At 43.6% G+C, this 14,211-nt stretch overlaps 3 protein-coding genes across 3 annotated transcripts in view; all 3 read left to right on the top strand.

The window, feature by feature from the left end:
- The window catches only part of lamb1 (laminin subunit beta 1), a 45,893-nt gene extending 45,486 nt beyond the window's left edge, over nucleotides 1–407 (top strand). The window contains exon 33 of the mRNA XM_023955540.1: nucleotides 29–407. Within this exon, the coding sequence (XP_023811308.1) occupies nucleotides 29–168 (140 nt within the window). The 3' untranslated portion in view covers nucleotides 169–407. The remainder of the gene's footprint in view (nucleotides 1–28) is intronic.
- A 2,273-nt stretch (nucleotides 408–2,680) lies between these two features.
- Nucleotides 2,681–4,217, top strand: LOC101167703 (gamma-crystallin M2-like). The gene is made up of 3 exons (XM_011475725.2): nucleotides 2,681–2,790; nucleotides 3,535–3,777; nucleotides 3,903–4,217. The coding sequence occupies exons 1-3, from the start codon at nucleotides 2,758–2,760 to the stop codon at nucleotides 4,179–4,181; spliced, it is 555 nt and encodes a 184-aa protein (XP_011474027.1). The 5' UTR covers nucleotides 2,681–2,757; the 3' UTR covers nucleotides 4,182–4,217.
- Nucleotides 4,218–10,523: 6,306 nt separating this feature from the next.
- On the top strand, nucleotides 10,524–11,552 carry LOC105353738 (gamma-crystallin M2-like). The gene is made up of 3 exons (XM_023955538.1): nucleotides 10,524–10,630; nucleotides 10,870–11,112; nucleotides 11,238–11,552. Exons 1-3 carry the CDS (start codon nucleotides 10,598–10,600, stop codon nucleotides 11,514–11,516), a joined length of 555 nt encoding a protein of 184 aa, XP_023811306.1. The 5' UTR covers nucleotides 10,524–10,597; the 3' UTR covers nucleotides 11,517–11,552.
- The last annotated feature ends 2,659 nt before the right edge of the window (nucleotides 11,553–14,211 follow it).

Here is a 14,211-nt window from a genome sequence, read left to right as displayed (position 1 = left end):
CTGAAATCAAACTGCCTTTCTGTTTCAGATCTTGAAAAGTCTTATGAAGATAACCAGCACATTTTGGAGGTGAAAGCTGAGCAGCTGGTGGAGTTGGAAGCTGCAGTCAAAGAGCTGCTGCAGGACATCAGCCACAAAGTCAGCGTGTACAGCAGCTGCCTGTTCTAGGAGCCACAGACCAGCTGACACTCTTATGGCAAATCATTCACAAAAAAGACTTCTATTTGCTTAAATGTGGCATTGTGTCGAGTTTCAACCAAAGAAGGTTCACTTTAGGTTTTTAAAGTCTGAAACGTTGAGTGCTGTAACCATGTGACTGCAGTACTTTTACTCCTATGTAACCATTCGCGTATGATTTGAAGTTAACCTGCATTTTCATTTCTAATTAAACGTTCTATAGAAAAATCCTTTTCTAGTGAAGTGTTTGCGAATATAACCTTAGATCCAGCGGAGTCTGGATGGAGAGTTATGAGGATAGTTCAGCTTGATGGGGGTTGTCTTTGACCGGCCGATGAACCTCAAGTGTCTAACCTGATCTGTAGATCCAAGGCAATACTTGCTTCCTAAAGGAATGACAGATTGAATCCTACCATGGGTTCAGTACAGTGGACAGGTAAAAGTTGTATTTCCCACCTTTGGTTAGCAGTTCTGCTGACCTATTGTGACCGTGTCCTACAGTGTGCTAAAGCAGTCACTCATGTTCTGTTGTCTTTAGACCTGTCAGGAACTGGTGGTGTAAACACCCAACATGCAGGAGACCGAGCTGGCTGGCAGAAACTTAAAGATTTAATGAATAAACTTAAGCATGACTAAATTGAGGAAGCAACAAAAGAGTGACAGAGCAGATGAGCTGACGATGAAGATGTGGATGATCTTCGGTATGAACCTGGTGTGACTGACAGGAAGACAACTCAAAACAAAAACACATTACGGAAAAAGCCAAATTCAGGAGGACAATCCTCACCAGACCAAATAAAATATGATTCACACTGACTGAAACTGTCTAAAACAGTCTAAGACTGGTTAGGGTTAGTATTGAGGTTAGGATTAGTCTTGAGGTTAGGATTAGCATTGAGGTTAGGGTTAGTATTGAGGTTAGGGTTAGTGTTAAGGGCCGTACACACCGGGACGAAAATCTGCGCACGTTTTTCGCCAGCGTTTTTCGACACGTTTTTTGTGTTCACACCCAGGCAATTTTCACTGACGATGAGCCGAGTGAACATGCAATTTCATTCCCTGACATTAGATGGCGCTTACTGTAAAACAGACCCTTAACGCTGCCTCCTGAACGCGGTTCGGCTGCAGCTCACCACTTCCCCAGGGGATGGGTCTAATGCGGAGATGAATTTCCCCATTGTGGGATAAATAAAGTATTATAAAATAAAATAAAAAAAGGTTAGCGTTAGTCTTGAGGTTGTGCAACTAAGGTTATGGTAAGGGTCTCTATGTTGACATGAATCTAAAATCAAGATTAACCCTTGTGCTATCTTATATGACCCCCCCCCCCCCCCTTACATTGACGTGTTCTCCCTACCATGACAAAGGTGGATAAAGGTGGAAAGATTTCATGTAATCCATGGACACCAGTGAAGATCACAAATCATTGAAGAAAAAAGGTACAGAGCACTGTCTAGTGGGTCTAGATGACCCAACTCCCAAAGTTAAAGTGCCTAAGATAGTACAAGGGTTGCAAGTTCTTTCCTAAGCTTCAATGTTTGAATCAGGATGACTTTGATCAATTCTAGCCATGGGGACACAACATTTTTAGTGACCAGGGATTCATCAATCCCTTCCATCATTTCGCTGGACACTTCATCCAAAGGGCGGCCCCCGCCAAGAATGATCACATGTTGAACTATGTGACTTCTTAGGTTCTTCTGTTACCAGACATGGTTGGATTCTTTTTTACATACCTGACACGGTTCAGGACGTCTTCACACAATCATGTCTGATAACAGAAGATCCGAAGAAGTCAGTTAATATACAGAAACTAGGAACTTTATTGAACTTTGTTGAATTATGTAATTTGAACCTGGAGATTAAATGAAGTAATTTGTCTCATATTTATGAGATTCATTTGGAAGATCTTTGTAGTCTATCCTGAAGATCTCCTTAACTGGATTCAGTACTTATTTGTGATCCTGAGGATTTCTGTAGTTTGTGAAAGAACAATGCAACATGGAAACTTTTAAGTGTAAGGAATATTAACCATGAGAGTCTTTAGTGTGGGGAAAACTAAAATCTTTTCCAAAATGACCCAACAAGCTAATGTTAGCATTAGTTTACTGACAGAAATGTCCAAGTCAGCGCCCACTCCAGTATCTTCATGTCAAATACCTTCTATGAACCCAGTTCTGTGGCTTGTGTGATCAGTAGAGAATTCGCTGGTCCTCAACCTTTGTAGAGACCTTCCAATGACGGTCATGAAAGCTCTCTGTGGAGCTGGACAAGACGTGCGGCGTTCCACCTGGAAGACAGGCTGAGAGCGCTGAGAAAACAGACGTGTAAATCATTTTGCTGGTGAGCAGGTGAACAGAAAGCTGCTGTTGATGAACCAGCAGCTAGAAGGCCTCACGCACTCTTTGTTAACCCTTTCAAAGAGGCTTTGTGTGCAACAGAAGCACATGCTGACTCCACACTCTCACACACAAAGCGGAGCGCCACACTCAGGTGTATAAAAGCAGCAACTCGCCCAGGTGCAGGTACAGTCCTCCTCCACCAGCCTCAGAGGAACACGGCAGTCACAACTCCAGCAACATGTCCGCCACCGACATGAACATGATGAGCAGGGTAAGTCCCAGCATGCAACGCTGCTTCATACTGACTGCCTGGGATTCCCACTCGCTGAGGTGTGTTCAGACCTGGGCCTCCACAGATCTGTGCTGGAACCTCTGGTTAGCATCTCGCAGTGTCCGATGTGTGGTGCTATGCACCCTGTTCAGGGCGCTCTTTGCCCAACAGTAGCTAGGACAGACTCCAGCGACCCCGAAAAGGTTTCAGCGGACTCAGACTCTGGACGGACATTACAGCACGTCCAGTTTAGTTTGCAGCTCTTCCGACTCTATAAAGTAGTGACAGTCCCATTACCTGTCACACTCAGGTGTGTGACAAGTTTCTCCTCCACATTTGATCCCTGGTCTGAATGATCAGTGAACTGCAGTGTTCAGGAACCATTTGTCCCCCTAATCCAACCCTTAACGCTGAAAGTCAAGCAGAATATTTTCAGTCAAACCAATAATCTCGCCGCCTTTGGGCGGACACTCGACCAGCCAAGCTAGCCAGTTACGAAAGATTTATCATTCAAATGTCTTTCTAAGGAAAGTGAGCGTTTAAAAAACACTAAAGGGTCTGAAGACATCTAAAACACAGAGTGGGACAATAACTGAACCAGGGGAAAATTTGGTGCCTTGTAGGATCTCATAGTTTAGACATGTGAAGACATGAATCTGTAACAGACAAATGTCAGGTTGTTCTGCCACAGAGAAAAGGTTTGATCGCACTAAACCCTCCATTTAATCCACATTTTCTTGCCAGATCGTCTTCTACGAGGACAGGAACTTCATGGGACGTTCCTATGAGTGCAGCAGCGACTGTGCCGACATGTCCTCCTACCTGAGCAGGTGTCACTCCTGCAGGGTGGAGAGAGGCTGCTTCATGGTCTACGACCGCACCAACTACATGGGGAACCAGTACTTCATGAGGAGGGGAGAGTACGCCGACTACATGAGCATGTTTGGAATGAGCGACTGCATCAGGTCCTGCCGCATGATCCCCATGGTAAATATCAGCCAGTCACACACAGTCTCCATAGAAACGGCAGGGGGACAGTGCAGGCTGTCAGAAGTGGCTTCCCGCCACCGCAGCAGACTGCAGATAGATAACGGATTCTCCACTTGTTGCAGCACCGCGGCTCCTACAGGATGAGGATCTACGAGAGGGAGAACTTTGGCGGCCAGATGTACGAGCTGATGGACGACTGCGACAACATCATGGACCGCTACCGCATGAACAACTGCATGTCCTGTCACGTGATGGACGGACACTGGCTGATGTACGAGCAGCCCCACTACAGAGGCAGGATGATGTACATGAGGCCCGGAGAGTACAGGAACTTCACCAACATGGGCTGGAGCGGCATGAGGTTCATGAGCATGAGGCGCATCATGGACTCCTACTACTGAACGCTGAGAACCAATAAAGTCAAATCTCTTTAAAAACTCCTCCTGTGTTTCTTTAACCTCTGAATGAGAACAAAGACTCGTTTTTACACTATAAAAGGTTTATGCAGAGTAAAATGCTCCTGTTAGGTATCAAGTCAGCCGTTGTAGTTCCTCTGAAGCAGGAATTATTTCTAAAGTCTAAAATCATGTTTTCAAAAACCCGAAGAATCTCAGGATTTGTTGATCGATTGAATTCTGCTTTAAAAGCAGCTTTTGGGGCAATCTTGAGCGAGTCCAGTGCCACCTGCAGGTCAACTTCCCTCTGACCGACTGAACCTCTGATTGAAGTGAACATTTATGTTTTGAACTCTACAGGCAACATTTCTAAACCGTTAGCACATTACACAGCAAATATAAAAAAGTGTGTTCAAACAAAATGATGATGTTGATGTTTCAAGGCCCCACATGAAAACCTGTCAACATCAATTTGAGCTAAATTCAGTAAAGATGTTATTTCGACAAGACAGATAGTCTTAAACGTATTAAAATAACCAACAGATGACAAAAAGGAGTTTTCAGAATAATCCCTGCACAGAGTTACCAAAAGACAATTGTGGACAGGAAAACTCACTCAGTAAATGAAACTTTAAGGATAGGAATGTTGTTGTTCATCTGCAGGGAATCAGTTCAACTGTGGGTCGCTTCAAAATGAAGTGGCCAGGTGGGGGACAAGGGCGGGGGCTGGAATCTACTTTATAAAACTTCAGTCAGTCATACGGTGACATTCTATAACCTAAATTTTAATAAAGGTAAAAAAAATCTTGCTTTTTTGGGGTTATTTTTGTGTAAAATGCCCAAATAAAAAATGGGAACACAAAACAATGTTGTCACTAAGGTGACAGTTGGTTTAGTCGACGGACTTGATGCCTTCGTGAGGACATTTATGCTAAATGCCAAAAACATCTGAAATATGGACAAAAAGAAGGTCAAAGCCGTCTGGTGCCTAAAGAAAGAAAAGAACAAAGAAAGAGGAGAAAAGAGATAAAGAACATGGTGTGTCCTCATAGCTAGATGCACGTTTTCTAATGCCACCTGGCCCTGTAACCACAATGTTGTCGATGAAAACTAGGCCTAAATATTGCAAATGACGTCATTTTTAAGATTTTCTTCTTAAACGTTTGCTCTGCCATAACTTGTAACATTAGCTACGATTCGTGTGTCTGTCTGCTCTGCTGTAACACAAAGGTTTTGTTGTGTTTTGCTGTTGTAATACTTAGTTCATAATGTTAAATGAGCTGTGCTGGGGAAGCATGCTGCTGCTGCTGCTGCTGCTGCTGCTGCTGCTGCTGCTGCTGCTGCTGCTGCTGCTGCTGCTGCAGCAGTTAACTGGGGATTTAGGGGTTAATTTTGAGCCTGCATGTATGAAGTTTAATTTTTATTTATTTACAAATTTTGGGTTATATTATTAGTCAATGGAATTTTTCATAAATCTGTAGGTAGTTTTAAAGATGAATATTTACCATTTACCACAACTCTAAGGTGACAAAACATAATGTACCCCTTGTGCTATCTTAGATGACCCCACCCTTACATTGACGTGTTCTCCCTACCATGACAAAGGTGGATAAAGGTGGAAAGATTTCATGTAATCCATGGACACCAGTGAAGATCACAAATCCTCGAAGAAAAAAGGTTCATAGCACTGTCTAGTGGGTCTAGATGACCCAACTCCCAATGCTAAAGTGCCTAAGATAGCACAAGGCTTATATGAAATTAATTTTGCACATTTCGCACAGGTCATGCTCGTCTTGACATGGTCACATGAGTCACTGCCATCCTAGTGGGCCCTGGCACCCTTTATTATGTTTTCTGAAGACAGTTTTGTCTAACGCATATTTGGGGATGAAGACCAATGTACTTCACCATTCTTATATGTGAATGTCTTGTTTAGAGGAACAGGAATAGCAATTCCCTCATCTGGTTTAGCTTAAGATAGTCTTCTTCTGATCATGATTAGTGATGACTTGCAGAGCCTCCTGGACTGTCATCTTTCTGCTTCTGCTGCTCATTTTGTAAAGGTCTGCCTGACAGAGTATAATGTTGGAAGGATTCCCATGCAGAGAATCTTTTATATGTTTTGCCCCTCCCCTGTTGAGTGTCCACTGAATGTGGGTTCAGTTTTCCCGTGAGAACATAAATGGTTCCTATCAAAAGTCATAACACCTATGCACCTGTTTGTGTATGTGTGTGTGTGCGTGTGTGTCTATGTGTGTGATTGGGGTAAAATATGTCACATAGCTGCAAAGAAAGGAATACCAATAATAATAAGACATCCTTGTACCTCCAGTTTGACTGCTGGGTCAAATTGACCCGAACAGTATCTATGTGATGTGTGAACATGCAGGAGGGGGTTGCATATATGTGAGATGAACCATTTTCATATCATATGTTGATTACACTAATTAAGGCAAGCAGAAGAAGTTTCATGCTGAAAAAATACTTTTAACTATTTTTGATAGATGTTCAAACTTTAAAACGAGTCAATTTGACCCGCAACATAACAGGAAGGTTTAACAAAATAATCTGATTTGAACTATTTAGCTCAACGTCAAAGAGACTAGTGAGTCAGCCAAAACCAGGAAGTGAACCAACACATCTACAGTGAGTGTCAGCATGTTGGGGTCAAAACGGCAGCTTGTCCCTCCTATTGTGATGTCATGGAGGCATGTGTTGTTTTTCTTTCCATTTACTAGCCAGTGTGTGTTGTTGAACCTGGTTTAAAGCAACCAAAAGCCTTCTCTAGTTTCCATGTTTTAACCTGTCGTGTTGCTGGCTGGTCTGTACCATTGTCTGCTCCTGAATCGTTTTGTTGATTGTAGGAATGTTCCAAGTGGTGGTTTCACTTGGAACATTCCTAGTGGTGGTTTGTGAACAGGTGCAGCTCAGGTCCTGATTGTCAGCAAGTCCTGGCGAATGGACCGACGAGAAAAGGTTTCCATCATCTGTTGTCCCTGCTACCTCAGACATTGGTCCAGAGTGTGTTTTCTTTTAGGGATGGTAAAAACGAAGCTTCGTGAAACATCGAGTCACTTTGACCCAGCGGTCAAGCAGCACCATTGGCTGACTGCGGATGTGAGACGAGGGAAACTATCCTTAGTGATCACGCTGTTCTTGCCTTCTCTTTGACAAAATCTTCAATAAAATATGAAACTGATAAAACTGGTGTTCGATTGCTTTTAGAACAAATAAGTGGCCAACAAGACAACATTTGGTAATCTATTAGAACTTTATGTCTATGAAAAAAGACAAGAGAGGAAGAAAAATGGGGTCCTTGAGCAACAGTGACATACATCTTAGTGTTAATTCAAAACTGAATACCTATAAATATCGAGAATTTGCTTGTTTGGTTAGATAATTCACAGATTTTTATTCAAAATCTATGTTTTTTTTCAGTATGTCCTTGTCCTGGAGGTGATGTTCTCTTGTGGTTGAGTCATGGCATCTGGACTTGAAATGGCTTCATCAGCCACTTGGATGGGTGGTGAAACATGATCATTTTTAAGAAACCAGATGGCATGACTCAAGACACTCCTGCAGAGAAAAGAATGATACAAGGGAAGTTGGTTATATTAGCTCTCGGGGAATGGCACCACTGGTTATCCCTTGTGCTGTCTTAGACTCCCCCCCCTTACATTGACGTGTTCTCCCTACCATGACAAAGGTGGATAAAGGTGGAAAGATTTCATGTAATCCATGGACACCAGTGAAGATCACAAATCATTGAAGAAAAAAGGTTCAGAGCACTGTCTAGTGGGGTCTAGATGACCCAACTCCCAATGTTAAAGTGCCTAGGATAGCACAAGGGTTAAAGGGGGAGGAGCATCTATTTCTTGTGTGGGTAGATCACAAGAACTGGAAAAGAATTCTGAGACACCAAACTCTTGCCAAGCTTAGTGAGGTCTATTTGAATGGGAACATTTTTTGCATTTCTTTGTATCATAATGTAAATTGATCCTCCTCTTTGCTTTTTGACAGACGCCTCTCCTCTGTGATCGCTAACACGTTCCTCATTCATCAGCTCTTCAAAGTTCTCCCTTCATCTTGTAGAACCCTTGTAGAACCTGCCACCCCATTTCCATCTCTGTTCTTTATCACTCTAACCTGGTTCACATCCATCCATCTCTGTCTCACCTGCACAGATTCCCCTCTTCCTCCTTTGTGTCCAACCTGTCATAGAAGTCTTCATCTGCTCTTTGTTTGGTCTTTGCCACCTCCACCGTCACCTTGTGCTGCATCTCTCTGTACTTCTGTCTTCTCAGTGTTCCAGTTTTTTGTAGCTAACCTTTTCCTCTGAAAGACCTTCTGAACTTCTTCATCTCTCCATCAATCTGCTTTCCTTGTTCCAGACGTTAAACTAAATTCCTTCATCTCCGTCTCTCTGATCTCTTACTATTAGTACTATTAGCGACAAGAAGTCACTAATAGTACTCTATAAGGCCAGAAACGATTAATTAAAAAAAAAATGTCACTTTAGCACAGTTGAATGTTTTGTACCTGTCTGTAAATAGCAATACGCGTGTTGAATACGTACATCATCAGGTTTTTTAAAAAGGGGTGGGAGCAGACAAGATTTCTCTTCAACCCACTCCTTTTCAAGCACACTGTATTATTTTATGTCTTTTAAACCACTGTGTGTTGACTTTTTTCATTTGTTTTGTGTCTGAAATAAACTATACTAAACTAAAGACTAAAACTAAACTCTTTGGCTGTAGCCGTCCAGTCATCTGGAAGAACCTCAGATCTCCTAAAGTCTGTTTCACCTCCTCCTCAAAAGCCACACATCACTCTTCATTTTTCCTACTCCCCCACTTGGTCCTCCATTCTGCCCTTGTTCTCTTCATCTTCCTCACCGCTAGAGTCATCCTCACACCACCATTGAACTTTCAGATGACCACATCTGAACAAGATGTTATCAAATTCTTTAAAAATTCTTTAACGATTTTTAAAGAATTTATTTTTAAATTATGGTGGTAAAATAAGCATTTGGTCACCAAAAACAAGATGTCTGGCTCTCACAGACCTGTAACTTCTTCTGTAGAGGATGCTCTGTCCTCCACTGGTTACCTGTATTAATGGTTAATGTTTGAACTGGTTATCTATAGAAAGACACCTGTCCACAACCTCAAACAGCCACACTCCAAACTCCACTATGGAGACCAAAGAGCTGTCTAAGGACACCAGAAACCAAATTGTTGACCTGCACCAAGCTGGAAGACTGAATCTGCAACAGGTAAGCAGCTTGGTGTTAAGAAATCAACTGTGGGGGCAATTATTAGGAAATGGAAGACATACAAGACCACTGAGAATCTCCCTCCATCTGGGGCTCCCCCCAAGATCTCACCCCGTGGGGTCAGAATGATCACAAGAACAGTGAGCAAAAATCCCAGAACCCCACGGAGGACCTAGTGAATGACCTGCAGAGAGCTGGGACCAAAGTAACAAAGACTACCGTCAGTAACACACTACACCACCAGGGACTCAAACCCTGCAGGGCCAGACGTGTCCCCCTGCTAAAGCCAGTACATGTGCAGGCCCGTCTAAAGTCTGCTAGAGAGACCATAGAACATTGATAATATCACAAAAAAGGGCTTTCAGAAATGTTTAGAAGGAAATAAAATAAACAAAATCGAGGCTTGCACTTTGAGTGTTTAACCCTTGTGCTATCTTAGATGACCCCACCCTTCCATTGACGTGTTCTCCCTACCATGACAAAGGTGGATAAAGGTGGAAAGATTTCATGTAATCCATGGACACCAGTGAAGATCACAAATCATTGAAGAAAAAAGGTTCAGAGCACTGTCTAGTGGGTCTAGATGACCCAACTCCCAATGGTAAAGTGCCTAGGATAGCACAAGGGTTAAACAATGTAACTGTAATGGAATACAGTTACTCATTAATGGTATTGTATTATACTACCCACTGCAGTTTTAATGGCTTATGATGGTTTTTGGTTTCAAGGCAAAAGTTTTTGATATAACACTGTAAAGGAAGACTCTGCACAGAAACCTGAGGTTCATTTCTGCCGCTTCAGGAGGGAACGGTTCATGTGTGGAGTAGAGTCACCTGAGATGAAAGCCATTCCTGTTGGGCTGAAGCGCGAGGGGCGGCGGGCGTTCAGTGAGGGGCTCATTGTCTTCAGGTTTTGTTCCCGAAAGAGTGGGCTCCACAGCAAACACAGGGCTGAAGGAGACAGGCCGCTGCTGTCTGTTGCTCTTTGTGTGGACTTTCTAAGAGAAATGCCGAATGCGAAGCGTCTCTTTTATGACGTGCTGCTGGCTCAGGCTGTTTGGACAAAAGGCCTCAGCTGCTCAGGTGCTATAAAGGGCAGCGGCTGCTCTGCAGGTACCACACTCAGTCAGGAAGACCACAGAGCAACCATGACCTCCAGCAGCATGAACATGATGGGCAGGGTGAGAACCAGCATCACACTCTAACACTCACACTTCTGAGCTCTGCAGCTCTGCTGTCATTGTTAGCCTTGGCTTTCTGGTCCAACACGTTCACTGGAGTCAATGTTCAGAATTCTTCACCATGACTGATGTTAGATGATGAAATACTTTCACTAACATCCTCAACAGGCGCTCAAAGCCAGCAAAAAAAAACATAAAGTTTGTTGTTTCTGATGGATTTTCTACGTGTGGCCCAACAGATCGTCTTCTACGAGGACAGGAACTTCATGGGACGTTCCTATGAGTGCAGCAGCGACTGTGCCGACATGTCCTCCTACCTGAGCAGGTGTCACTCCTGCAGGGTGGAGAGAGGCTGCTTCATGGTCTACGACCGCACCAACTACATGGGGAACCAGTACTTCATGAGGAGGGGAGAGTACGCCGACTACATGAGCATGTTTGGAATGAGCGACTGCATCAGGTCCTGCCGCATGATCCCCATGGTAAATATCAGCCAGTCACACACAGTCTCCATAGAAACGGCAGGGGGACAGTGCAGGCTGTCAGAAGTGGCTTCCCGCCACCGCAGCAGACTGCAGATAGATAACGGATTCTCCACTTGTTGCAGCACCGCGGCTCCTACAGGATGAGGATCTACGAGAGGGAGAACTTTGGCGGCCAGATGTACGAGCTGATGGACGACTGCGACAACATCATGGACCGCTACCGCATGAACAACTGCATGTCCTGTCACGTGATGGACGGACACTGGCTGATGTACGAGCAGCCCCACTACAGAGGCAGGATGATGTACATGAGGCCCGGAGAGTACAGGAACTTCACCAACATGGGCTGGAGCGGCATGAGGTTCATGAGCATGAGGCGCATCATGGACTCCTACTACTGAACGCTGACAACCAATAAAGTCAAATCTCTTTAAAAACTCCTCCTGTGTTTCTTTAACCTCTGAATGAGAACAAAGACTCGTTTTTACACTATAAAAGGTTTATGCAGAGTAAAAAGGGTTCTAAGTTCTAAGGAGCCTCAAAAGTAGAGCACTGCTGTGCTTAAAATATATATACATCACAAATAACTTTTTCAAGAGAAAAAACGAAACTCTTCAACGACAGTGTTGCACGTTTACCAGCAGTGGTCCTTCAGAGGCTCCTCCTCCAAAGTTTTGGCGGCTGTGCTGTAGCTCAGCAGTCACAGGAAAACAGGTTGGAGGTAATCCTAGTTTTTAACAAAGAGTCAAAGTTCAATCCCCCATATTCTACTGCCTTCAAATCAGCTGAAATTTTGTCCCCCATCTCTGGAAAATGAAGGCTCCGTGAAGGCTCTGTTTTTCATAGAAGCCCCAGACCCCCCCCAAGTCAAAGCCTTGCGCATTTGGCCCCTGGGCGGTCGCCCTGTACTTTTTTTGTAAACAGGCGTCTTCAGTTCAGGTGACGGGTTGGTGGGGAGAGTGTAACTGGTCTGTGTGAACCAGAACTCGTAACCCTTGTGCTATCCTAGGCACTTTAGCATTGGGAGTTGGGTCATCTAGACCCACTACACAGTGCTCTGAACCTTTTTTCTTCAGTGATTTGTGATCTTCACTGGTGTCCATGGATTACATGAAATCTTTCCACCTTTGTCCACCTTTGTCATGGTAGGGAGAACACGTCAATGCAAGGGTGGGGTCACCTGGACCCCATAGGATAGCACAAGGGATAAAGAGAAGCTGACAGTCTGTTATCTTAAAGATAGCTTCATTTGAACAGTGAGAGATAGAAAATAATCAGTTTTAAAGAATTTCTAACAATGTATTTGCAGGAAGGAAAAACCTTGTGCTATCTTAGATGACCCCCCCCCCCTTCATTGACATGTTCTCCCTACCATGACAAAGGTGGATAAAGGTGGAAAGATTTCATGTAATCCATGGACACCAGTGAAGATCACAAATCATTGAAGAAAAAAGGTTCATAGCACTGTCTAGTGGGTCTAGATGACCCACCAAACCTAAAGTACCTAGGATAGCACAAGGGTTAAGTGGGCAAACCTACCAAATCAGCAAGAGATCAACCACTGTATGTCCAAAGCTGGGATGGATGCTCCAGGAATTCCGTTTATCCCTGCTGCAGCTACAAACCTTCATGCTCATCTTACCAGAAGCTCCAGTATTTTTTCGTGTTCATCCGTCTCTTTCCTGACCTCAGCAGAGGTTTGCTCTTACCCAGTCTTCTAAAATCCTCCATTCAGAGGTGCTTTTCTCCTCCACAGCTGCCTTTTGCTTTCCTCAATACAGGAATTACTCCAAAAAAATAATGAATGTGATCTGTTCATCACCTTCCCAGACTGTTAAATGCCTATGTAACCGGGACAGCCTTTATCTTATTTTATAATAGCACAAAATCTGTTCAAGGGTTACCATACCTGAGGGATCTCCAACAAACTACTGCATTACACTACTAGTCATAGCCCCTCCTTCCTTTCTTCTTCTTCTACTTCTTTTGACTCCCCTATATATTCCAAAGGCTACTGTTCCCCACCCCCTTTTGTATGACCTCCTGTCAGAGAGGTGGGTGCCATCATCCTAAAATCATTTTATAATCCCAATACATCCTATTGTTTATTGCCCTTTTGGGTTTAATTTTTATTTGTATAACTACAGCAATGTTTGTTTCTAACTTGTGATGTGATGATTAAAAGGGATTGATGGTTCAGGAGAGATATTTTGGGGATTCACTGTTAAAGCTTAAATGTCGATTTGTTTTGTTTGTATAGGAACTGGAGTGGGCAGGATCACACTGTATTGTTTTCTGTTTGTTTTATTACCAGGTATGTATGAGAAAAATGTGAGTGTAAAATGTGTTACAGAGCCTGTATAAGGTTTTAAGCTAGCATGCCGCGTGCGGCATACCCCTTTTGTATGACCTCCTGTCAGAGAGGAACTGGAGTGGGCAGGATCACACAGTGTATTGTTTTCTGTTTGTTTTATTACCAGAATAAAGGGAGGCTTCTCTCCAAGAGGTAACACTGTGTCACACCATATATTAACCAGCACAACACAGAAAGCGACCGGTTACACCTAAACAATCTTAACTGCAATCATCTGGACTGATTGGGGTTTTAACCCTCATGATTTATAAAGCTAAGATGTGTTTTGTAACTCTGAGACAACCCAGGTTTAAAGCTGGTAAATAAACTGCATTTATTTGGGAACAGGCACATTTCCCAGAAATTCACTTCATTTAGCTCCACCTTCCTATCTTGCTGTGGCAAAGGTGTAGCTGAGAAGAAGTCCAGGAGGAACTGGACTAAGAAGATCCAGGTAGAATCTTTTAGTTTTCCTGGACATCTGAAACCTGCTTAAACGCCTCCTAAAGTCCAGATCAGGAAGTTCCTGAAGAAGCAATGAGACAACTAGTCTGTCCTGAAGATCATGAAGGTGATTCCACCATCAGATGTGGGTCGGAGCCTGGAAGAACCTCAGAGTTCTGCTGGACTGGACTATGGAAGAACCTCAGAGTTCTGCTGGACTGGACTATGGAAGAACCTCAGAGTCCTGCTGGACTGGACTATGGAAGAACCTCAGGGATGAAAACCAGTAAACCCACACA

This window comes from Oryzias latipes, chromosome 6, assembly GCF_002234675.1.
Source record: "Oryzias latipes chromosome 6, ASM223467v1".
NCBI lineage: Eukaryota > Metazoa > Chordata > Actinopteri > Beloniformes > Adrianichthyidae > Oryzias > Oryzias latipes.
This window is presented reverse-complemented; position numbering and strand designations above follow the sequence as displayed.

What these genes read in the sequence shown, in the direction of transcription:
- LOC101167703 (XM_011475725.2), top strand. Translation starts at nt 2,758, where the DNA reads ATGTCCGCCACCGACATGAACATGATGAGCAGG. An exon ending in ACATGAACATGATGAGCAGG is followed by an intron (nt 2,791 to 3,534) that starts GTAAGTCCCAGC and finishes TTTTCTTGCCAG; the next exon opens with ATCGTCTTCTACGAGGACAG. An exon ending in CCTGCCGCATGATCCCCATG is followed by an intron (nt 3,778 to 3,902) that starts GTAAATATCAGC and finishes CACTTGTTGCAG; the next exon opens with CACCGCGGCTCCTACAGGAT.
- LOC105353738 (XM_023955538.1), top strand. Translation starts at nt 10,598, where the DNA reads ATGACCTCCAGCAGCATGAACATGATGGGCAGG. An exon ending in GCATGAACATGATGGGCAGG is followed by an intron (nt 10,631 to 10,869) that starts GTGAGAACCAGC and finishes GTGGCCCAACAG; the next exon opens with ATCGTCTTCTACGAGGACAG. An exon ending in CCTGCCGCATGATCCCCATG is followed by an intron (nt 11,113 to 11,237) that starts GTAAATATCAGC and finishes CACTTGTTGCAG; the next exon opens with CACCGCGGCTCCTACAGGAT.